Below are 23,789 nucleotides of genomic sequence, written 5' to 3' on the forward strand. Positions count from 1 at the left end.
TGTCGCTTGCCACTTCAATACACCACCCTCTCTCCTATCCATATGTCCGTCCTTGGCCTTTTGCAATGTTCGAGCGAACCCCAACGCAAACTGGAGGAATAGCACCTCATCTTCCGATTGAGCACTTTACAGCCTTCTGGACTGAACATTGAGTTCAACAACTTCAGAGCATGAATTCTTTCCTCCACCTTCACCCCATTTCCATTTATTTTATTTCATTTTGTTTCATCTCATTCATCCATTTTATCATCCTTCTTTCTCACTTCAATTTTTCCACTTCTCCATTTCGGCTCTCCTTCTTGCCCCCTTCCCCAGCCTCAGGGAAACTGCCATAATCCTCAGGCAGTCCCTGAACCATCTGTAACTGTTCTGCCATTCACACATTCTGATCACTTAATGGACACTTTTAGCATCTTCTCAGACTTTTTATCCTTATTTACATTCCCTTTGTCCCATTCCATCACCCACACCATTCCACCCTCATAGTATAAACCTCTGCTAATTCTCTTTGCTCTGAGGAAGGGTCATCTAGACTTGAAGTGTTGGCTCTATTCTCTCCCCAGATGCTGTCAGACCTGTTGAGATTTTCCAGCATTTTGTTTTTGTTTCAGATTCCAGCATCTGCTTTTATCTAAATATATATATATATATATATACACCTATTACTATATATCTATACATATATACACCATCAGGAAAATTTTTAGTATATACTCTGAAATACTGGCAGCTATGTTTTGACAGCAACTTCCTAAAAGTTTGTTCATCAAATGTAGGCCAATTAATTATTAGTTGGCCAATTTACTTTTGTTTGCGCTTTAATAAAATCCTTGCAATTCCCATAAAATCTTATTCTGAACAATATTAAAACTACAACTAAGGGATAAAGTACTTTAAGGGGCCTCACTGCATTCAGATTTCAAGCAGATTTAATGGTTGCAATACCCAACAAAGGCACACAAGTATTTACGTTGTTTTATTATATTAATAATGTGCAGAGTGTAAGATACCATGATAGATTTGTTGTTAGAAAAGTACATTATTTCAGACCGCATTATGATCTTGCAAATAAAACGAAATTCTAACTTATAAAATGTTTGTCAGAAAGAAATGTTCGGTAGCTACAAGCAGCTAAAATGGCGACGCCACAGCGAATTTAAACTGCGCAACCAGTGTTGGCACAACGCCAGCACGACCAACTCCCGGAGTGGAGCTATAGAACACACCATTTCCTACTCGAAAATTTAGCCATTTATTGCCTACGTGGTCGGTAGAAAGAAATATTAATTTTAAAGAACTTTTTCGGTGAAAACAAGTAAATGGAGATGGGGAGAGAAAGAGACGCTTTGAGGCCTGTAAATTAAAGGGTCAGAAAACTGCAACAACCACGAAGGCCAACGAAAAAAAAACGTTTTTAAAGAAAAAAACGAAGGCCGATCAACCAGTTTTGTTGATTTATTTTTTAAAAACTGGGTTGAAACCCAACTAAAAATGTCTTCAAAATCCCGCCCACAGATGCAGCAGTTAAAACATTTTCCACAAGTAAAAAAAATCGAACCGTGTTATTTTTCACCACCCCCCCCCCCCCCCCCCATCAACTTTAGTAGTTGGGCGTCGAATAGAAGGAAAGAAAAGATTTCTCTCTTTGAAGGAAGAACAGCTCCAGCAAGATATTAGATGGAAGGAAAACAGCAAAACTGGAAAAGGGACATCGACACCGAGCTGATAACCCAATGGTGGAATTCTGAAATGCGTCTTAAATCGAGGTTGTGTTTGTTTTTTAATGTGGAATCGCAGTCAAACCAGTAAAAGTTTTATTTTATTTTATAAATTTACTTAGTTGGACGGAAAGGAAATAACTAAGATCACGTTGTTTTGCGAAAACAGCAACCGTCTATTCCTCTTTATTTTCTAAAGCAAGTTTTTAGGTAGAAAGAAAAACCTCAAAGAATCAAATGGAAATGAGTCAAAAAACGCTAGCAGGAGAGGAAGAGAGAGAAACTAAAAGTCTGAAAATAAAACCAAAGATCGACCTCCAATCCCGCCCATCGCCATGAACGGGAGGAGCGGAACAAACGGTTTCTTAAGTTTTTTTTTCTCTGGCGGCGTCGGGTTTAAGGTTTATTTTATTTTAAGCCGCTGAGGGGGAAGCATCTGCTTGGGATAACGCTGGTGATCGGCGGTTTTTAAACGGAGAAAAACCTGAAGCGCCGGGAGTGAGTGCTGAACTTGACTTCATCCATCTTTGGTCGGATTTTTCCCCCCACCACACCCGGCCTCTCTCTCTCTCCCTCCGTCGACGACGAAAACGGGGGGGGGGAAAGAGAGAGAAAGAAAAGGCGGGCAGGGAAAATCTACCGAGAGAATCTAGAACCGCCGCTTTTAAAAAAAATAATAACCCCGTGAGGGTCCATTTGCCAAATGGCGCTGGCTCACAGCCGCCCGCGACTTCAGACAAAACCGCTTAGAAAGCAGGGGAAAAAAAGAGGGAGGGATCTGGGACGATTATTTCTCTCCCTCTCCCTGGGTCTATTTTTTTTTGTTGTGTGTAAGTGTGAGTGAGTGTGTGGGGTAAAAAACACTCGTGGTGATCACGGGGGCGGAAAGAAAAACTATATTTTCCAACAGTTTTCTCTCTCGGTACACCATCAATGACTCATTTAGTTTGCGGGGTGAGGCTGGAGATGAAAGAGGAGGAGGAGGAGGGCGGTGGAGTTTGGGTTGAGGAGGAGGGGGAGGGCAAGAGAGACAGAAAGAGAGAAGGGGGGAAAAGGGCAGAAGAGTATATTTTCTAAAGAAGTAGCCGCTGAATGAGTGTTTTTTCCTTTGGTGGTGATGGGTGATTATTTTTTTTCTCCCATCCGCTTTCTGCTGCTGTTGCTAAAGACGTGGGGGGGGAGGAGGAGGTGACTTTTTTTTTCGATTCCCCCAAAAATATATATTTTCCCTTGGACCCTATTTTTTTTCCCCTCTCTTCTTCCCCCACCAACCACAACCCCACCCCTCCCTCCCCGAAGGAGTTGTTTTTTTTCCTTGAAAATTTTATCACAAAATTATAATACACTGAAGGAACTCACCGTCATGAAGCGTGCCTTGTCAACGGGGTTTCCTCGCCATCAAATCAGGGGCGAGATGACCAAGAGACAAAAAAAAAATCCCAACTCCACACACACTGAAAAGTAAGAGCTGTTCAGGGCATTTTCCTGTAAGGAAAAAGTACACTTTTTTTTACCATCTACAATAAACGAACACTTTTTTTAACAATCGCCGTCTTTATATTATTATTTTTTTAAACTTAAAAAAAACTCGCAACTTTCAATTTTATTTGAACCTGTTTGTTTCATGTGGGGGCTATTTTTTTTGCCTTGAAGGGGAAAATGTTTGAAACTATTTTTTAAAAATGTCAGGACGGTTCTCCCCCCCCCCCCCCCCCAAAGAGTTTTACCCCCTTTTTAAAAATGAAATTAGAGTGCTTTTGGTTGAGTAACACTTGCCATTGTGGAAGGGTTTCTTTTTGTAAAGTAGGTTGCCCCCTCTCCCCCCGGGGAAAGGAACTAGAGAAATTGATTTTTAAATCGATTTTAATGTTTTATCATTGGGGGTTTAATGGCATAGTGGTGTTGTTTTGGTGGCCCACCCCAGGATCACATGACAACAAACGGTTTATAAAGACAAATATCTGACAGGGTTTGAAGATTTAAGTCTCGGCTTTCCTCATATATGATGTAGATATGTTTTATTTTTTTATAAATAAAGAAAATGCTGTCTTCGGAACATTTGTGAGAAGGGTGAGGTGAAATGGTTTCTAGGGTTGATCCCCCCGCCCCCCCCCAGCCGCAGCGCCTGGGCCGGGGTCCTTGCCCTGAACAAACAGACGCGCGCACTGCGACCACCCCCCACAGCCCATTGGCGCCACAGGAGAGGCCCCGCCCACAGAATGCGCCAGTCTCATTGGTGGCTGTTCTGACCCCCCCCCGCTCAGCCGGGGGGGCGGGGGAGGGTGGGGAAGGAGCGGCTGACGTGACCCAGGCCACTGGAGTTTCACAGCTCGGGTGGACTTCTGTGTTATATTCTTGAATGAGACCGACCCTTTCGAAAATAGCCCTTTTTATATACATGTATGTGGAAAGGAAATCTGCAACACCGATCCTTCCCTGCTTGTATTAGAGTGATGCAAATTTAGTCTGAACTTCTTCATGCGGAGTATCGGAATTGCTGAACTCTACTTTTGTACGACCTAGTACTAGAGGGAAGGTGTATAGAAATTAGTTTTCTGTCATTTATTTTGACATTAGAACACTCCCGTTTAATTGTTGTTCAGAAATCAACTTTGCTATTGAAATATAGCAGTCCACGTCTTGATACGCGCTAATATTTGATACGATTCTTTACTTAAAAATTGTATTGAACTCCACTTTGAATAATTGCTTGGCATAGCCGACATAACGTGAACTGTACAATCATTTTAAGTAGGAGTAACTAATTCAGCGACGCTATTTTAGTTTGTTTAATCATCTGGAAAACGCACCAACTTCTGCAACAGTCTGTAACTTTATTTCCTTTTTCTGTGTAAGGACCTATTATATTTTACAGGGGTTAGATGAATATAGTACTGTGTTGATTCTAAGAACTTTATGAGGCACTTATGTGACAAGCGAAATATCAAATTCCATTATAATTTTTTCCATGCAGTTGAATTTAAGTTCAAAATATTGTTCTTTCAATTATACTCGAGTCCACCCCCTCAACTGTTATATTTGTATGCGAATGTTATATTGTCAAATAACCGCTTATTATGAACGAAGTCTATTACAAGTATTCTTTGTTGTAAATGTCTGTTGATTGTAAACATAAATGTACTTTTTCCGATGTACGTAAAAAAATTAAATCCATAAAGGTATTGGATGTTCTGCTATTTCACAACTTGTTCACTTCAGAAAACATGGAAGTCGTGTAGTGAAACAAAACTTGTTTTATTGAAAGAGCAATTCAGATAACTATATTTTATGTTTAATGTTTAGAAAAGAGATATAGCAACGATCTTTTCACTAACCAAGGTATTGTAAACATCTGCCCAGTCATCCAATCTATCCTCGCCCGTACAGAAACTTTGAGAAGAATAACATACTTGTACGATTTTCGAAACACCAACATCCATAGAAAGTACAATGGCCTCAGTGTTTCGATTGCAGTGGTCTCATAAGAGTTTGATATTTAATCTAAGGATAACTTTGGTAAACTACAATAACTGTTGGAGGGAATGTGCACGCCATTATTAACAATACATGAAAAAGTGCCATTATTTCCTTTTGCTAGTTATCAAATACCTTTGGGTACATTTGTACTAAACTTAAATTTCAAGTAAAATTTGCACCACTTTAGTTGGGAAGTAATAATTATAATTGTGAGGAGTTCGCGTATGGAACAAAACTTGTTTTATTGAAAGTAATTCAGATAACTTATGTTTAGTATTACATTTAGTGTTTAAAAAGAAATATGGTAACAATCTTATAATTTTGACTAAGCAAGGTACAGTACACATCTGCCTGGTCATGTTTAAAATTTATACCTTTTAACGATTAAGAAATTAAATATTTGTTACTATGGATATCTCTGTTTTGGTATATTTTATTTCAACCTTTTGTAAGTGGCTGGAAGTTGTCCTAGAATATATGCATCACTTGACATAAATGTTTCTTCAACTGGCTTCAGTGTTGCAGACTTTTCTTCAGTCTCACTTATTGAAGTACCTGGGCCATGAACTAGAAATTATAATAGGCTTTGTTGATGATTAAGACCACAAACCCAACCCCTGTGATCTATAAATGATTTCCTGGCTGATCCAGGATCTCAACTTTCAACAATAACTCTTGTGTCCAAATTTTAACTCCGATTCTGAAAATGGTATGTCCAAGTCCTTTAATTATTAATTCAAAGACCTTGCATTCCAACTTATTCTTGCAATCATAAACTAAAATTGGACTACTATTTTCAGAGAATAACTATTTACTTTGGAATTTGGTCTGCTTTTGAACAGTCACCTAATGTTAGCTTCATTATTTCCCAGCACATATACAACTATCTACCAAACAATTTGGTATTTCTTTCGATACCAATCAAATAAACGAACTCAAATTAACTTAGGGACAAAGTAAAAGGGGCGGCTCCCCAAAAGGAAGGGGGGAACAGCCCGAACCAAAAACAAAGTCGAAAGGAAACTTAAAACGTCAAACCAAAAGGTGATTATCGGGGTCGATAATACACCCCAGCCCCTGCGGCGCCCAGCGGTCGTGGAAGGCGTCAACCGCGCCTGTGGACACCGCATGCTCCCTCTCCAGAGACACCTGGCCGCGAATGTAGCCGCGGTAGAGGGGCAGACACAATTTGGTATGCATGCATTTGTTAATACTGTGTGACTTATTTGAAAATATATAACGGAGAACATCTTTAGAGTAACTGTGACTCTCTCATTAGAATGGTGTAGCACAATGCGAATCCTACAACCAGCCAGGTCTTAAAGGTACAGACAATAGAACATAGAACATTACAGCGCAGAACAGGCCCTTCGGCCCACGATGTTGCACCGACCAGTTAAAAAAAAAAACTGTGACCCTCCAACCTAAACCAATTTCTTTTCGTCCATGAACCTATCTACGGATCTCTTAAACGCCCCCAAACTAGGCGCATTTACAACTGATGCTGGCAGGGCATTCCAATCCCTCACCACCCTCTGGGTAAAGAACCTACCCCTGACATCGGTTCTATAACTACCCCCCCCTCAATTTAAAGCCATGCCCCCTCGTGCTGGATTTCTCCATCAGAGGAAAAAGGCTATCACTATCCACCCTATCTAAACCTCTAATCATCTTATATGTTTCAATAAGATCCCCTCTTAGCCGCCGCCTTTCCAGCGAAAACAATCCCAAATCCCTCAGCCTCTCCTCATAGGATCTCCCCTCCATACCAGGCAACATCCTGGTAAACCTCCTCTGCACCCTCTCCAAAGCCTCCACATCCTTCCTGTAATGTGGGGACCAGAACTGCACACAGTACTCCAAGTGCGGCCGCACCAGAGTTGTGTACAGTTGCAACATAACGCTACGACTCCTAAATTCAATCCCCCTACCAATAAACGCCAAGACACCATATGCCTTCTTAACAACCTTATCTACTTGATTCCCAACTTTCAGGGATCTATGCACACATACACCTAGATCCCTCTGCTCCTCCACACTATTCAAAGTCCTCCCGTTAGCCCTATACTCAACACATCTGTTATTCCTACCAAAGTGAATTACCTCACACTTCTCCGCATTAAACTCCATCCGCCACCTCTCGGCCCAACTTTGCAACCTGTCTAAGTCTTCCTGCAAACTACGACACCCTTCCTCACTGTCTACCACACCACCGACTTTGGTGTCATCAGCAAATTTGCTAATCCACCCAACTATACCCTCATCCAGATCATTAATAAATATTACAAACAGCAGTGGCCCCAAAACAGATCCCTGAGGTACACCACTTGTAACCGCACTCCATGATGAATATTTACTATCAACCACCACCCTCTGTTTCCTATCCGCTAGCCAATTCCTGATCCAATTTCCTAGATCACCCCCAATCCCATACATCTGCATTTTCTGCAGAAGCCTACCATGGTGAACCTTATCAAACGCCTTACTAAAATCCATATATACCACGTCCACTGCCTTGCCCCCATCCACCTCCTTGGTCACTTTCTCAAAAAACTCAATAAGGTTAGTAAGGCACGACCTACCTGCCACAAAACCATGCTGACTATCACCTATCAATTCATTACTCTCCAAATAACTATAAATCCTATCCCTTATAATTTTTTCCAACATCTTGCCGACAACAGAAGTGAGACTCACCGGTCTATAATTCCCGGGGAAGTCTCTGTTCCCCTTCTTAAACAATGGGACAACATTCGCTAACCTCCAATCTTCTGGTACTATACCAGAGGCCAACGACGACCTGAAGATCAGAGCCAGAGGCTCTGCAATCACTTCTCTTGCCTCCCAGAGAATCCTTGGATAAATCCCATCCGGACCAGGGGATTTATCTATTTTCAGACCCTCCAGAATATCCTGCACATCCTCCTTATCAACTGTAATACTGTCTATTCTACTCCCCTGCAACCCAGTGTCCTCCTCAGCTATATTCATGTCCCCTTGCGTGAACACCGAAGAGAAATATTGGTTCAATGCTTCACCAATCTCCTCCGGTTCCACACATAACTTCCCTCTGCCATCTATAACTGGCCCTAAACTTGCCCTAACCAACCTTCTGTTCTTGACATACCTATAGAACGCCTTAGGATTCTCTTTAACCCTATCCGCCAAAGTCTTCTCATGTCCCCTTTTAGCCCTTCTAAGCTCGCTCTTCAACTCCCTCTTAGCCAATCTAAAGCTTTCTAGTGCACTACCCGAGTGCTCACGTCTCATCCGAACATAAGCCTCCTTTTTCTTTTTAACCAACAAAGAAACTTTTTTGGTGCACCACGGTTCCCTAGCCCTACCAATTCCTCCTTGCCTGACAGGGACATACCTATCACAGACTCGCAGTAGCTGCTCCTTGAAAAAACTCCACGTGTCGGACGTTCCCAGTCCCTGTAATCTCCTAGTCCAACCTATGTTTCCTAATTCTCTCCTAATAGCCTCATAATTACCCTTCCCCCAGCTAAAACCACTGGCCCGAGGTTCATGCCTATCCCTTTCCATCACTAAGGTGAACGTAACCGAATTGTGGTCACTATCACCAAAATGCACACCAACTTCCAAGTCTAGCACCTGGTCTGGCTCATTTCCCAGCACCAGATCCAATATAGCCTCACCTCTAGTTGGCCTGTCTACATACTGAGTCAAAAAACCTTCCTGCACGCTTTGAACAAAAACTGACCCCTCTAACGAGCTAGAGCTATAACAATTCCAGTCAATATTAGTCAAGTTAAAATCCCCCATAACAATGTGGGTGAAGGAAACATTAAACACAGGTTAGGATACAAATGATAGGATTCGCATTCTAATCAGTATTCTGCAACTTGATTTTGTCTGTTTGCACTGTTTGAGAGCACATTTCCACTCCATCTGACGAAGGAGCAGTGCTCTGAAAGCTTATGGTATTTGCTACCAAATAAACCTGTTGGACTTTAACCTGGTGTTGTGAGACTTCTTACCATGTTCACCCCAGTCCAACACCGGCATCTCCACATCATTGAAAATCAAACCCAGTGACTAGCAGTTAGATTATCTTGAGAAAATGGATAATCACATAGCACTTGGTCACTGTTTATCTTGGTGAGGGTTTTCAAGTATACAGTACTAACATGGGTTTCATTAGAAGCATGCAGTACTTCATCTTGATAACCTGATAATTATTTGGAATACTTCATATCAAGTAGCCTTCTTCCAGATTATTTCATCCTTTTTCCTGAGTTCATTCTGATCTGTCAAGTTTTGCAATATGAAATGCAAGTCTTGTGATAACTATTTCTTTAGGTGTACATTCACAGATTTGTTCTTGATGTTCATGGAAGATTTCATAAACTAAGTAATGTTTAACTGCCTTCATGTGTCAAAAGGATAGTAACTATGATACTGTTCTCAGATTTTCTCCCCTTCAGGTATAAACCATCAGCATTTTACTTGCTAGATTCATAAATGATATCACAATAATAAACTGACTACACCCCTCTTTGCAGTGTAGAACAGCTACGACTCGAATCCCTCTTTTTGGCTCCAGTATGTGTGTGGCCTACAGTTAGTGGCTTTCTGCCCTACAGATCTTGGTAAAATCTACATAGACCAGTTCTGATAACTGATGCTGTCTTTCCTATCTCTTTTCGTAGATGTCAATGACTAATATGCGTATCCTACTAGTCTTTCTGCTACCCCTTTAAAAAAACATATATTAGACATCTAACAGCAGAATGACCATTTTGGTAGAAACATTGATAGTTATAACTACAGAAACACTGCCCTTACACAAAGTAGTTTCATTCCAAAGTACACCTTTAAAGGTAACAAATTCAAAATGAACTTTCACCTCAATTAGTAGTTTAAAAAAAAGACATCTCTTATTTCCACAAGATGCGTCCAAGATGACACTGACTTTATTGCAACATAATAGACATCTATGGATCTGAACCAAGCCTCAGAAGAAAGGTCATTTGAAAGAAAACATAAGTCTAGAAATCTAACAGCTGAAGAACAATTTGAAGGGCGGCACAGTGATTAGCACTACCTCACAGCGCTGGGGACTCAGGTTCAATTCCCGGCTTGGGTCACTGTGTGGAGTTTGCACCTTCTCCCGTGTCTGCGTGGGTTTCCTCCGGGTGCTCCGGTTTCCTCCCGCAGTCCAAAGATGTGCGGGTTAGGTGGATTGGCCACGCTAAATTGCCCCTTCATGTCAGAGGGATTAGCTAGGGTAAATGCATGGGGTTGATGGGATAGGGCCTGGGTGGGATTGTGGTCGGTGCAGACTCGATGGGCCAAAAGGCCTCCTTCTGCACTGTAGGATGCTATATATACAGAATTGTGCATTTATCTGTACCCACCCTCCTGGTCATCCAGATAACATCCCTGTATGCACTAATCATTGTAAAACAGGGTTTTGGAATTTATGAGGAGGTGATTTTAATTTTTTTTTTACAGTTGACTTAAAGTTGCTTAATTTGTGTTTTTTAAAAATTATATGCTTGAACCAAACTTCTACTCCAAATTCATTGATGTGCTTTCAAATGAATGGATAATAATTTTTTATGAAAAACAATTTCAAATTATCAGGAGTAAACTACTGGTGCCATCCTTGCTGATGAGCCTTAAGGCACAACTTATGGAGTCCCTGTCTTATGTGGCTCTTCAGGCTTGGGTACCAGATACTGAATGATATCAAAACCATGATATAATTACTTTAGAATCTTAACTTACTCTGAGTATACTACCTCTTTGATTATTCTATATATTTTCTCAGTTTATCAAAATTTTTGATTCATAAAGCATATATGAAACAGATTTTGAATTAAAGAATTTTAGTGCCTGATCCTTCATTATTAATTTAACCTCTGACACACAGTCTGTATTATCAAGAAAAGCATACTTACATAATAGCTCTGTAATCATAGGGCAGGATAAGTCAGTGGACTCATCTTGTTTTCAGGTACTAAATTGCCATTCAATATATGCTATTCATCTATATGCAGATCCACAAGAGATGAGTGAGATCCTAAATGAATATTTCTCATCAGTATTTACTGTTGAGAAAGGCATGGATGTTGGGGAACTTGGGGAAATAAATAGTGATGTCTTGAGGAGTGTACATATTACAGAGAAAGAGGTGCTGGAAGTTTTAAAGTGTATCAAAGTAGATAAATCTCCGGGACCTGGTGAAGTGTATCCCAGGATGCTGTGGGAGGCGAGGGAGGAAATTGTGGCTCCCCTAACAGAGATATTTGAATCATCGAAAGCTACAGGTGAGGTGCCTAAAGATCGGAAGGTGGCAAATGTTGTGCCTTTGTTTAAGAAGGGCTGCAGGGAAAAGCCTGGGAACTATAGGCCGGTGAGCCTGACATCTGTAGTGGGTACGTTGTTAGAGGCTATTCTGAGAGACCGGATCTACAGGCATTGAGAGAGGCACGGACTGATTTGGGACAGTCAGCATAGCTTTGTGAGTGGAAAATCATGTCTCACGAATTTGAGTTTTTTGAAGGGGTAACCAAGAAGGTAGATCAGGGCAGTGCAGTCGACATTGTCTACATGGACATGAACCCAAGATCCCGGTTGAAGTCATCCTCATGAGTGCGGAACTTGGCTATCATGTCACGCTACTTGTAACCCCCATCATACTGCCTGGGTTTGCAAAATCCTACAAACTGTCCTGGCTTGAGACAATTCACACCTCTTTAACCAGTGATTATCCCTCTCTCCATGCACACTGTTTGTACCTGTAAAGACTCGCATTCCAACCATTCTTCACATTCCAATCTGTAATTATCTTGCAATTGTGTCTTTGCCGATATATGCCATGTTTGTGAACTAACCTGCACTGATCTGATGAAGGAGCAGCCCTCCAAAAGCTCGTGATTCCAAATAAACCTGTTGAACTTTAACCTGGTGTTGTGAAACTTCTTACTGTTTTCACTAGAAAGATGGAGGCTGAGGGGAGATGTGATAGAGGTCTACAAAATTATGAGAGGCATAGTCAGGATGGATAGTCTGAGGCTTTTTCCAAGGGTGGAAGTGTCAATTACAAGGGGGCACAGGTTCAAGGAGGGCCGAAGGGCCTGTTCCTGTGCTGTACTTTTCTTTGTTCTTTGAATGCTGGGCTCATTAAACTAATGAAATTGGGGGCACTGGAAGTAGAACCCCTTTGAGGAAAAGGTGTTGGGGAGCATTTGATTCAATCATTCTTAAGCCCACCAAGAAAGAAAACGTGGCACACACGGGAAGCAGACCGAAGAACATATCTCTATCTCCATTAAGATAAGTGTCTCAGTAAATATTATTGGCTGCAAGGGAACTTGGATCCATGACTTGACTGAATTGACAAAAGTTTTTAATACTAAGTAGTTTTGGAGAGCTGATTTTTTGATGCAGCTGTATTCTGTCACTTTGGCTTTCCATCCAGACCTGACTACCCAGAGTGTTGGGAAAATATGAGAATGTTGCTGGGATTTCAATGAGGCTGGCACACCAGGGGAACAACAGCAAGAGAAAGCATAGCAGCACAAACCTGCAGATTCTCAAAGAAAATGGGTGATGGAAGTATCTCATATGTATTTACCTCAGCCATCACTCCACTGTAGCTTACCTGGGTATTCTGTCGCTCAGATATCAGTTACATTTTCAAATGTCATTGTAGTCTCTGTAATGCACCACACCTCTGTCCCAACACATCTAACTTCTTCTAACTCTGGCATAAACCATTCACTCATCAACCCTGTGCTTGCTGACTTATCTTGGCTCCTGGTCATGCAATACCTTGACTTTAAATGGCTGATCCTCCTTTTCAAGTCCCTCGATATCTCTGTAAACTTCACCAGCCCCACAACTCTCCAAAGTATTAGCATTTATCAAATTCTGGCTTCTTGCATGTCCCCAATTTTAATGACTCCATCATAGATGACAGTGTCTTTATTGTCTAGAGTTTAAGCTCTGGAATTCCTACCTCTCTTTCCTCCTTTAAGACACTACTTAAAACCTGCCTCTTTGAGTAAGCTTTTGGCCATCTGCCACAGATAATATTTTGTTTGTCTAATTTTGCTTTGTAAGCTGTTTGAAGCCCCTTGGGATGTTTTATTACATTAAAGTTAACACAAATTGATGTTGCTGTAGTGCCCACAACTCCTATGTCCAGCAAGCAGGAACTTGCCACCCATGTTATCCAGCTAGCTGAACACGATGGCTGCAGCACCATGTCTAAGCACCATCTTAGCCATGAATGTAAGTTGCAGATAATGGGATTTTCAACTTCAGCAAAGCAATCATAGGCTGAATTTTCCAGCCGTTCGTACTCCACCAATGCTGCCAGCGAGGATGGAGAATTTAGCGCTCAGCCAAATCTCCATTCACTGCAGCGGGACCAGAGAATCCCACTGGTGTGAATGGCTGGAAAATTCTGGCCATAGCCTATGATCCTCCAACTAGTTATACTCTGTAAGAGGTGCTAGACCTGTTAAGTTGGAAGTATTTTATGAATTCTGGCAGGACCCCGCTGGCTTGCTGTGTCCCATTCTAGACACCATACCTCAGGAAGGCTGTCACGGTCTTAGAGACGGGAAGAGGAGATTTATTAAGATCACAAATAACAAGGATGAAAATTTTCAGTTATATAATATGAGTAGAAAGACTGGTGTTATCCTCCTTACAGCAGAGAAGCTGAAATAAAGGTTTGGTTGTGCTGTTCAAAACCATGAATGATTTTAAGATTAAATAGGAGAAACTGTTGGAAGTGACAGGAGGGTCAGTAACTAGAGAACAGTTAAATTGGCAAAGGAACCAATGGAGATATGAGAAAAACTTTTCTACAACAAATATTTATGATTTGGAATGCATTGTCTGAAGGATGATGCAAGCAGATTCAATAATAACTTTCAAAAAGGGAAATAGATTGGCGGGAAAAATTGGAGTGCTATAGGGAAAGAGCAGTGATGGGGTTGGGGGAGGATGGGTGAGCAGAAGCAATACTAATTGGATCGCTCTGTCAAAGAGCTGATACAGCTGCAATGGGCCAAATGGTCTCCTTTTGTGCAATATCATTCTATGATTCTGTATTAAAATAATTGCTTTACTGTATTGTAAATAAAGCACTGAAATGAATACACCCATCACCTGTTATAAATGTGCTTGGTGCTATGACTGATGGGCACCACAGGGCAGGGAATGTATTTTGGACACTCATGATCTTATAATTTAATTTGTATTTGTTGCTCCAGTGGCCATGTCTATTATTTTTACATAGGATTGGAAACGTTACATGGCACAGAAACAGGCTACACTCGCTCCTCTTATCTTTTTCCATCGAAATCTACCATTGTAACCATCAATTCCCTACCCATCGCTGCTTGTCCAGTTTTCCCTTAAATGCAACTATGCTATTCACTTCAACCACTTCCTGTGATAGAAAGTTCCACATTCTTCTCTTTGGAATAAGAAGTTATTCTGAATTCCCTATCGCTAATTGGTTATTGTACTAATGGTGCCCAAGAACACTTGTTACAATTATGTTCCCTTTTGGCACTGGGGCAACTTATCAATATCCCTACCGCTCAAATCAAGAGGTTTATAAAACAGTACTTTATTACAAATTCACTACCAACCCAGACTCCCACAGCAACATTAATTACACTTCATCACACTCCTCGAAGAACTCCATTCCATTCTCCCAGTTTCTCTGTCATACCTGTTCAGATGATACAACCTTCCAAATTAGTACTTCCTATACATTTTCCTTTTTCCTCAACCATGGATCCCCTGCCAAAGTCATTGATAGGATCCTTCACCATGTCTAATCCATTTCATGCACTTCTGCTCTTATTGTCCTCTCCCAGAAACATGGTAGGGTTCTGATTGTTCTCTCCTTCCACCCCATCAAATTCTGTTGTCAAGGAATCATTGCCAACATTTCTACCACCCGCATTGCAAAGCCATCAGACACATCTTCCCCCCTCCCTTTTCAGCTTTCCAAAGGGACCATTTCCTCCACAACAATCTGGTTCACTCCTCAGTCACCCTCTCACTTTGCTACCTTTCCAGGCGATGCAACACCTGTCTTTTTGCCTCCCCCCTTCTCACCATCCACGGCCTCAAACACTCTGTCCAAATGAAACAGCAATTTACTTGTAGTACTTTCAATTTAGTACACTGTTTTGATTGTTCATGTACATCGGGGAGACCAAATGCAGGCTGCATGACCGCTTTGCAGAATACCTCCGTTTAGTCTGCAAACATAACCCTGAGTTTCCCATCACTTGTCATTTCAATTTACCACCTTGCTTCTGATCTTCCTGTCCTTTCGTCTCATGCATCAACACAAGCTTGAGGAACAGCACCTCATCTTGTGACTCAGCACTCCACAGCCTTCTAGAGTTGTTAAGTTCAGCAATCTTAGATCATAACATCTGCCTCCATTTTGTTTCAAGTATTTTTTTCTCTTGTTTCCTACTTTATTCCTTCACTTTGCATTCAGACATCAGATTACGTAACCACTCACACCTCTTCTGGGTACACCTTTAATTATAGCTCTTGGGGCTGTAGGGATCAAGGGATGTGGGAGGAAGGAGGGGAAATCAGGATATTGAATTTGATGATCAGCCATGATCATAATGAATGGCAGAGCACGCTGGAAGGGCCGAATAGCCTACTCCTGCTTCTAGTTTCTAAGTTTCCCTTGGTGTTTTTCTTTACTTTCCCATTCCATTCCCTTTGGTACTATGACTTTTTAATCACTTGATCTCTCCTGTGACCCTATAACAGACCTTCCTATTGTTCTTCCTCAACCTTTTCACCAGCTTAACCCCTATCACATTTCTATTTGGGGCAAAACAGTGGTTAGCAGTGCTGTCTCACAGCGTCAGGGACCCGGGTTCGATTCCCGGCTTGGGTCACTGTGTATGCAGAGTCTGCACGTTCTCCCCATATCTACATAGGTTCTCTCAGAGTGCTCTGGTTTCCTTCCACAGCCCGAAAGACGTGCTGGTTAGGTGCATTGGCTATGCTAAATTCTCCCAGTGTACCCGAACGGGCGCCGGAGTGTGGCAACCAGGGATTCGCACAGTAACTTCACTGCAGTGTTAATGTAAGCCCTCTTGTGACACTAATAAATAAACCTTTCTTCCCTCAGTTCCGATGTCCTCAGTTCTCAACTCGTCATCCTGCAGCGTTGGCTCTATTCTCTCCCCACAGATGCTGTGAGACCTGCTGAGTTTTTCCAGCATTTTCTGTTTTGGTTACAGATTCCAGCATCCGCGGTATTTTGCCTTTAACCTAAAATATTGACTGTTTCTCTCTCTACAGACACAGCCTGCTGAGTGTTTCCACCATTTTCTATCTCCACCTCTCTCACACCCTTCATGGTTCCTCTGCAGTATACGATGTCCCTATTGGTCAGATTCCAGCCTATCATCTGCAGAGCCACACCCCCTCGCCCTCTGAACCAAGATATCGCCCAATCAGGATGCACGATATAAGGGGGCACCTACTCGAGCCCGGACCAATAGAGTGGCCGCTTGTTGAGTGTTCCGTTGGAAACGGTTCAAGATGGCGCTGGTTGGGGAGAGCGAGAAGAGGGAGAATCTAACGGAAGAAATCCCCGAATATGACCGGCGGAAAGAGAAGATGGTGGAGATCCTGCAGCGCCGGGACCTGGAGAGGCAGCAGGGGGTGGAGAGGAGGAAAATGGCCAAAGATGTGACCAGCGTAAAGGAGGAAAAGGCCAACTTCTTCACCGCCGCCTTTTCCGAGGAGAAGGCGGAGATCGAGGCGCTGCTGGAGAGCTGCGGTGGCAGCGACAGGACCGCGGTGAACGCCCGCTTCGAGGAGATCTCGCTGAAGATGCAGCAGCTGCAGAAGTTCGTGAACGACAGCATGATGTTCCTGTCGGCCTACGAGCTGCGCCAGGCCCAGGACGCCGTGCAGAGGCTGCAGGGGGCGGTGGTGGAGAAGAGGGAGGAGTGTCTGCCCAAGAAGAAATTCGCTTTCAAATCCCGCAAAAAGGAAGGCGCCGGCCCGAAAGAAGCCAAACCCGCCGATTCACCGTCGGACAAGACATCCAGCGATCCTATCGTAATCGAGGAAAACCTCTGCGGCTTTTCGGACGTTGACTCTCAGGTGTTGGTCCGGCGGGCGGACGAGATCACCGGGAAAGACGTGCTGTTGACCAGGTTGTCCAACTGTGTGGTGAAGCTGCTGGGTTCACCCAACACACTCCATGTCAAGGATGTCACCAACTCCAAGGTGTTGTGCGGACCTGTCTCTACCTCCGTGTTCATCGATCAGTCCATCGGCTGTACTTTTGCCTTCGCTTGTCAGCAACTGCGAACTCATAATACTAAGGATGCAAATGTGTATTTGCATGTGACCAGCAGAGCCATCGTCGAAGATTGTACTGGAGTTTCCTTTGCTCCGTTTAACTGGAAGTACGAAGGCATTGAGAAGGATTTTGAGCTAGCAGGTTTAGACAAAACGAAAAACAATTGGAACATTATTGACGATTTCAATTGGCTCGCGTCTGATCATTCCCCTAACTGGAGTATTTTGGCTGAAGAATCTCGAATAACTGACTGGGACGAAATCTTAGCGCCATAAATGTATCACATATGCAATCGCAAGATGTCGTGACTTAATTGCAGCTGTTCCTATACTTGAATATGAGTAAAATAGAATAAACTTCATGGACTGAAAGAAAGTCAACTCATTTAATTTTTGGTTCTATTTATTTGTAGGACAATACTTGGAATGCGTTAAGATTCAATTGTACACGTTTGCATGTTCTATTGTGAAGTGTCTTGTATATGACAATTGTCAACATTTTCTTAAGTGTTTGAGTTTCTATTAACATGTTCTAATTGAAATTAAAGTCTTCTGTCATTTTAACTAGCTCGTTTTGATTTTACTATTGGGTCCATATTTACTTAAATCCCTTGCTGACTCAAATTTATAAGGGTTGAAATTTGTGCTTATTTCCCATCTGCAAGACAAGTACAGAGGTCCAGTTGTAGGAAGCCAATCTGAATAACAGTGAAATTGGTCCAACACCGTGTTGATGTTCTATAGGTGTTTCTGCCAATATCCTAATAAGAGGCCAAAGATTGGCAGACTTGTGCCATGCAAGCTCTGACTGGTTTTGTATTTCCAGTTCTACAACAGTCTAACACATTGTACTTGAAATGACCTCCACCAGTTCCTTTAAACAGTAAAATTGTTTTCATGTTGAACTGAGAGTAGGAGCATTGGTTGGGCCACTAGCAGCATTGCTCTGCTTTCTCCAGGCCCCACTTGAGAGCTTTGGTGGCATCACAGTGGCCTGAAATTGATCTCTTGTCAGACTTAATAAAATAAGGCTCAATATCACGCACTGAAGGTGACCAGTTCAGGTATGTGGCCCTGTGTTCACCGTGTCTGGTTCACTTTGTCTTACTAGTGTGAATGAATTTCTACTGCATTCTAGCTCCTACTTGACAGAAGCTCTCTAGCTACTTCAGTTTTGAGAGTTTTCACCTACTGCAGCAAAATTGTGATGGGGTAAGGTGACGAGGAAGGAGGGAAATATTAATTTCATCCCATGAGGCTCCTTTGCATTTGGTATTGTAAATACAATCATTCTAAACTATGAAAGCTAAATAGCTAACAGTTTTACATCAAATATAGTTTAAGCACCTTTGCCTTAATTATCTTCTTTTGAACCTATCTAAATTTCATCATTTTATTTCTGCTTTACTGACCTCTTCCATTTTGGAATACCTACCTGATTTAAGTCAGCTCTGCAATTTCTTTTAATCAGTCAAATGGTAAACAACTGCCTGACATCCTTTGACAGATGCACCATGGAAAGCATTCTTTCTGGTTGTATCACCGCTTGGTATGGCTCCTGCTCTGCCCAACACTGCAAGAAACTACAAACGGTTGAGAATGAAGCCCAGTCCATCACGCAAACCAGCCTCCCATCCATTGACATTGACTACACTGCTCTGGAAAAGCAGCCTTATATCAGACCCAGAGGGGATGTGGATGCCGTGTGGCCCATAACCAAAAGAAGAGTAAATTTATATCAAGGGCAAGGTTAAAATAGCACTGTTTTATGTTCAAGCAATTTACATATTAATATTAAGTATAGTTAAGAAAGCCCACCAATGTCTCTACTTTTTCAGAAGACAAAGGAAATTTGGCATGTCCACTATGACTCTCACCAACTTTTACAGGTGCACCATAGAAAGCATTCTTTCTGGTTGTATCACAGCTTGGTATGGCTCCTCCTCTGCCCAACACCGCAAGATACTATAAACGGTTGAGAATGAAGCCCAGTCCATCGCATAAACCAGCCTCCCATCCATTGACATTGACTACACTGCTCCGGAAAAGCAGCCAGCATAATCAAGGACCCCACACACTTTCCACCTTCTTCCATCGGGAAAAAGATACAAAAGTCTGTGGTCGCGTACCAACCAATTCAAGGACGACATCTTCCCTGCTACCATCAGACTTTTGAATGGACCTACCTTGCACTAAATTGATCTTTCTCTGCACCTTAGCTATGACTGTAACACTAGATTCTGCACTCTCTCCTCTATGAATGGTATGCCTTGTTTGTATAGCATGCAAGAAACAATACTTCTCCCTGTATACTAATACATGTGACAATAATAAATCAACTGACATATCGGAAAGTTTAAAATCTCTTAAAGCAGAAACTGTTTACCTTTACTGTCTCTCAAACTCATTCTACTTTGTTGTCTTGGTTTGGATCTGTTCTGAACTTATACAGTCTGCAATAGTGCAATGCTCAGATGATGTGGAATAGTCAATATGAATAAAAATGCTTCATACTTGATTTTCACACTTGCCTTTACTGGGTGCTATTTGCTGGATTGTTTAGACATCCTGAAAGGTGGGGCAAGGGGGTGAAGAAGAGTCAAAGAACAAACAGGCCCTTCGGCCCTCCAAGCCTGCACCGACCATGCTGCCCGACTTAACTAAAACCCCCTACTCTTCCAGGGACTGTATCCCTCTATTCCCATCCTATTCATGTATTTGTCAAGATGCTCCTTCAAAGTCACTATCGTATCTGCTTCCATTATCTCCCTTGGCAGCAAGTTCCAGACACCCACCACCTTCTGTGTAAAAAACATGCCTCGTACATCTCCTTTAAACCTTGCCCCTCGCACCTTAAATCTATGCCCCCTAGTAATTGACTCTTCCACCCTGGGAAAAAGCTGCTGACTATCCACTCTGTCCATGCCCCTCATAATCTTGTAGACTTCTATCAGGTCACCCCTCAACCTCCATCGTTCTAGTGATAACCAAGTTTCTCCAACCTCTCCTCATAGCTAATGCCCTCCATACCAGGCAACATCCTGGTAAATCTTTTCTGTACCCTCTCCTAAGCCTTCACATCCTTCTGGTAGTGTGGTGACCAGAATTGAATACTATGTTCCAAGTGCGGCCTAACTAAGGTTCTATAAAGCTGCAACATGACTTGCCAATTTTTAAACTCAATGCCCCAGCCAATGAAGGCAAGCATGCCGTATGCCTTCTTGACTACCTTCTCCACCTGCATTGCCACTTAGTGATCTGTGTACCTGTACACCCAGATCCCTCTGCCTATCAATACTCTTAAGGGTTCTTCCATTTACTGTATGGAAAGAGTTTCCCATTTGAACTTAACACAAGTGAGGTCTGTCTGCAAAGATGTTGTGGGATGACTGAATTGAATCTTATTTGGGAAGAATAAAAACAAAAATGTGAAATCTATATGTGCAGGGTGAAACCAGTCATAGAATTGTGTCTAAAGTTTTGGTCTGCTTATTTAAGGAGAGATGTACTTACGTTGGAGACAATTTGAAAGGAAGTTTTCTTGGCTGATTCCTGGGACGAGGGGCTTATACTCATTGAAGTTTAGAAGAATGAGAGATGATTTTGAAACATAAGATTTTGAGAGGGCCTGGAAGGGAGATGTTGAGAGGATGTTTCACCTTATGGGGGAACCTACAACTAGGGCCACAATTTCAAAATAAGGGATCTCGCATTTAAAATGGAGATGAGGTACTCATTCCTTCAGGGGTTACTAATCTTTGGAATTCTCTATCCCAGGACAGCGACAACTGGTTCATTGAATATATTCCAGGCTGAGTTGGATTTTAAAAGAGTTATGGAGGACAGACAGGAAAGAGTTACGGTCATGTTCAGATCAGCCATGGTCTTAATGGAGGAACAGGCTCTGTGAGCTGAATGGTTTACTTCTGTTCTTGTGCATTGTTTGTGTTTAGAAATAACCAGTCATCATGACGGTCAAAATAAAATCTATTTTCATTAATTTACTTCATTTGACTTAAATTTGAGGGCACACACATTTATTTCCCATTCTGATTGCTTTTTAATAATTAATGAAGTAAAAAGTTGTGTATAAATCCACATAGCATCTTCACCAGATAACATTCAACAAGTTAATTTTACTAAAGGACAATGGGAAATTTAGATTTATGAAATGTGACTTAATTTTCAGTCAGCTTTTGTAACATGGAGTTGGATTTTCCCGACCCTTTGGAGATGGGATTTTGAGGCAGGGAACTGGAAAAATAGTGGGGAGTTATGTCGGGCAGGTTCCCCAACGTGTTCTCACCTTCAGGGAAAATTCCTAGACACAGACCAGAAAAGAAATTGGCTCTCCACCCCACAGAGGCAGACAACAGATCAGAGTAATTAGGGCCTAATTAGGGGCATCGCCAGGTCTGGCCCACCAGTAAAGCAGTCCTCTGCCAAGTGTGAAGGCCACCAGCTCACTGGGGGCTGCAGGCGAGGCCGGGCCAGCAAAACCATGCTGAGGCTCCTTCGTGGAACCCTGTGGGCCTTCAGACTTGGGCACTTGCCACCGTCTTTTATAAGTATTTTACCCATCTTGTTCAGTACAAATTTTGTACAAATATGTGTGGGTTTTCAAAATATCTTAGTTACGTAGCTATCTGACTTTTTAAAAAAATCAAAGTTCTGCAGATCTAGTTAAAACACTCAGTAGGGTAGGGAGCATCTGTGGAGAAAGAAGGCCGAGTTGACTTTTCTGTATCATACTCTTTTGTCAGAATCATAACCCACTTAACCTTGCTCTTTCATGAGAGGAAACCAAAGAGAGACTGGACCATAAAAAGAAATTTGCAAATGTCAAAGAATCCTATAACACATTGGTTGTTTACTGGTAGTGTAAAGAAACTACTGATACCTCACTAAAGTGAAGTAATAAAAATAGGATATTGAAGATGACAGCCAATCAACAAGTGCTATTTTCAAGATTGTTCAGTACGTGTTGTCATAGAACAATGTTTGCATTTGCTCATTTTTCAGTCTAATCTCAAATATAAGCTTGTGGAGATGTAATAAACATTCTACAATGGTCCCATATCAAGAGGGAATTTCAGAGAAAAGTCATCCCCAGTATATTTTTGCAAAGCAACTGGTTCAAGGCGGAACGGTGGCACAGTGGTTATTACTGCCACCTTACCACCAATGACCTGAGTCAATTCCAGCCTTGGGTGACCGCCTGTGTGGAGTTTGCATGTTCTCCCCATTTCTGCATGGGTTTCCTCTAGGTGCTCTGGTTTCCTCCCACAGTCCAAAGATCTGCAGGTTAGGTGGATTGGCCATGTTAACTTGTCCCTTTGTGTCCCAAGATGTGTAGGTTAGGAGGATTAGCGGGGTAAATACATGGGGTTATGAGGATAGGGCCTGGGTGGGATGATGTGGTGGAGAATTGGTGCAGACCCAATGGACTGAATGGTCTCCTTCTGCACTGTAGGGATTCTATGATTCTAAGGTAGCTTTAGCGGGGGGTCTCTCTGCTACATTAATATCATTAGCAAGTGTGGGCAGCTTCACTAAAGCAGATATTCTGTCCTGCAATTTTCTGCTTTAGTGCAGTGGTCCCTGAACAAATTGACAATACTGCATTCCCCTACTCACTGAAGCCTAATTACTAATTGAAGGGTTCAAATTTCTAGGCATTCAGGCCAGGATGGATAAACTTGCTCTAGAGGGAGTACAACAAAATATTAATTAGATTAGTTCCTGGGTAGGGGGAATTGTCCGATGAGGAGAGATCTTGTAGACCAGGTCTATATCTCCTGGAGCTTGGAAGAGAGGGTATCTAACTGAAACAGAAAATTCTTAAGCAGTTTGTCAGAGTAGTTGCTGAGAAAATATTTCCCCTAGGTGGGCCAGATAGAGAACAGATTCACTGAATCAGAATAAGGAGTCAGCCAATTAAGCCTGAGATGAAAAGAAACTTCTTTACTTAAAGAATTATAAATCTTTAGAAATCACTATCTCCAATGAGTGTGATGCTTAATCATTGAGTATCAGTATCTGGCATTTTTGGGCATGATGTTACTTGCCACTTACCAGCCAAAGCCTAAATGTTGTCCAGCCTTTGCTTCTTGTGGGTACAAACTGCTTAAATATCCGAGGAGTCACAATTGTATTAAACATCATGCAATTATCAATGAACATCCCCAGCTCTGACCTTGCAATGGAGCCAAGGTCATTGATGAAGCAGCTGAAGATGATTGA

The 23,789-nt window shown here is 42.1% G+C and overlaps 2 protein-coding genes across 3 annotated transcripts in view; one reads left to right on the plus strand and one right to left on the minus strand.

Moving 5' to 3' along the window:
* The window catches only part of LOC144504442 (BRD4-interacting chromatin-remodeling complex-associated protein-like), a 67,752-nt gene extending 64,548 nt beyond the window's left edge, over positions 1–3,204 (minus strand). The window contains exon 1 of the mRNA XM_078229713.1: positions 3,078–3,204. The gene's annotated coding sequence lies outside the window, so the exon portion shown is untranslated. The remainder of the gene's footprint in view (positions 1–3,077) is intronic.
* Positions 1,167–20,070, plus strand: tbcc (tubulin folding cofactor C). Of its 2 annotated transcripts, none has more exons than XM_078229715.1 (2): positions 1,167–1,766; positions 16,533–20,070. In XM_078229715.1, the coding sequence occupies exon 2, from the start codon at positions 16,776–16,778 to the stop codon at positions 17,820–17,822; it is 1,047 nt and encodes a 348-aa protein (XP_078085841.1). In that variant the 5' UTR covers positions 1,167–1,766; positions 16,533–16,775; the 3' UTR covers positions 17,823–20,070. The 2 variants fall into 2 exon arrangements, with proteins under 2 accessions (XP_078085841.1, XP_078085840.1); XM_078229714.1 differs by lacking the exon at positions 1,167–1,766 and adding an exon at positions 3,619–3,725.
* The last annotated feature ends 3,719 nt before the right edge of the window (positions 20,071–23,789 follow it).

Source organism: Mustelus asterias, chromosome 15 (assembly GCF_964213995.1).
Source record: "Mustelus asterias chromosome 15, sMusAst1.hap1.1, whole genome shotgun sequence".
Taxonomy (NCBI): domain Eukaryota; kingdom Metazoa; phylum Chordata; class Chondrichthyes; order Carcharhiniformes; family Triakidae; genus Mustelus; species Mustelus asterias.

Coding starts and splice junctions, on each gene's coding strand:
- tbcc (XM_078229715.1), top strand. CDS start 16,776: ATGGCGCTGGTTGGGGAGAGCGAGAAGAGGGAGAATCTAACGGAAGAA.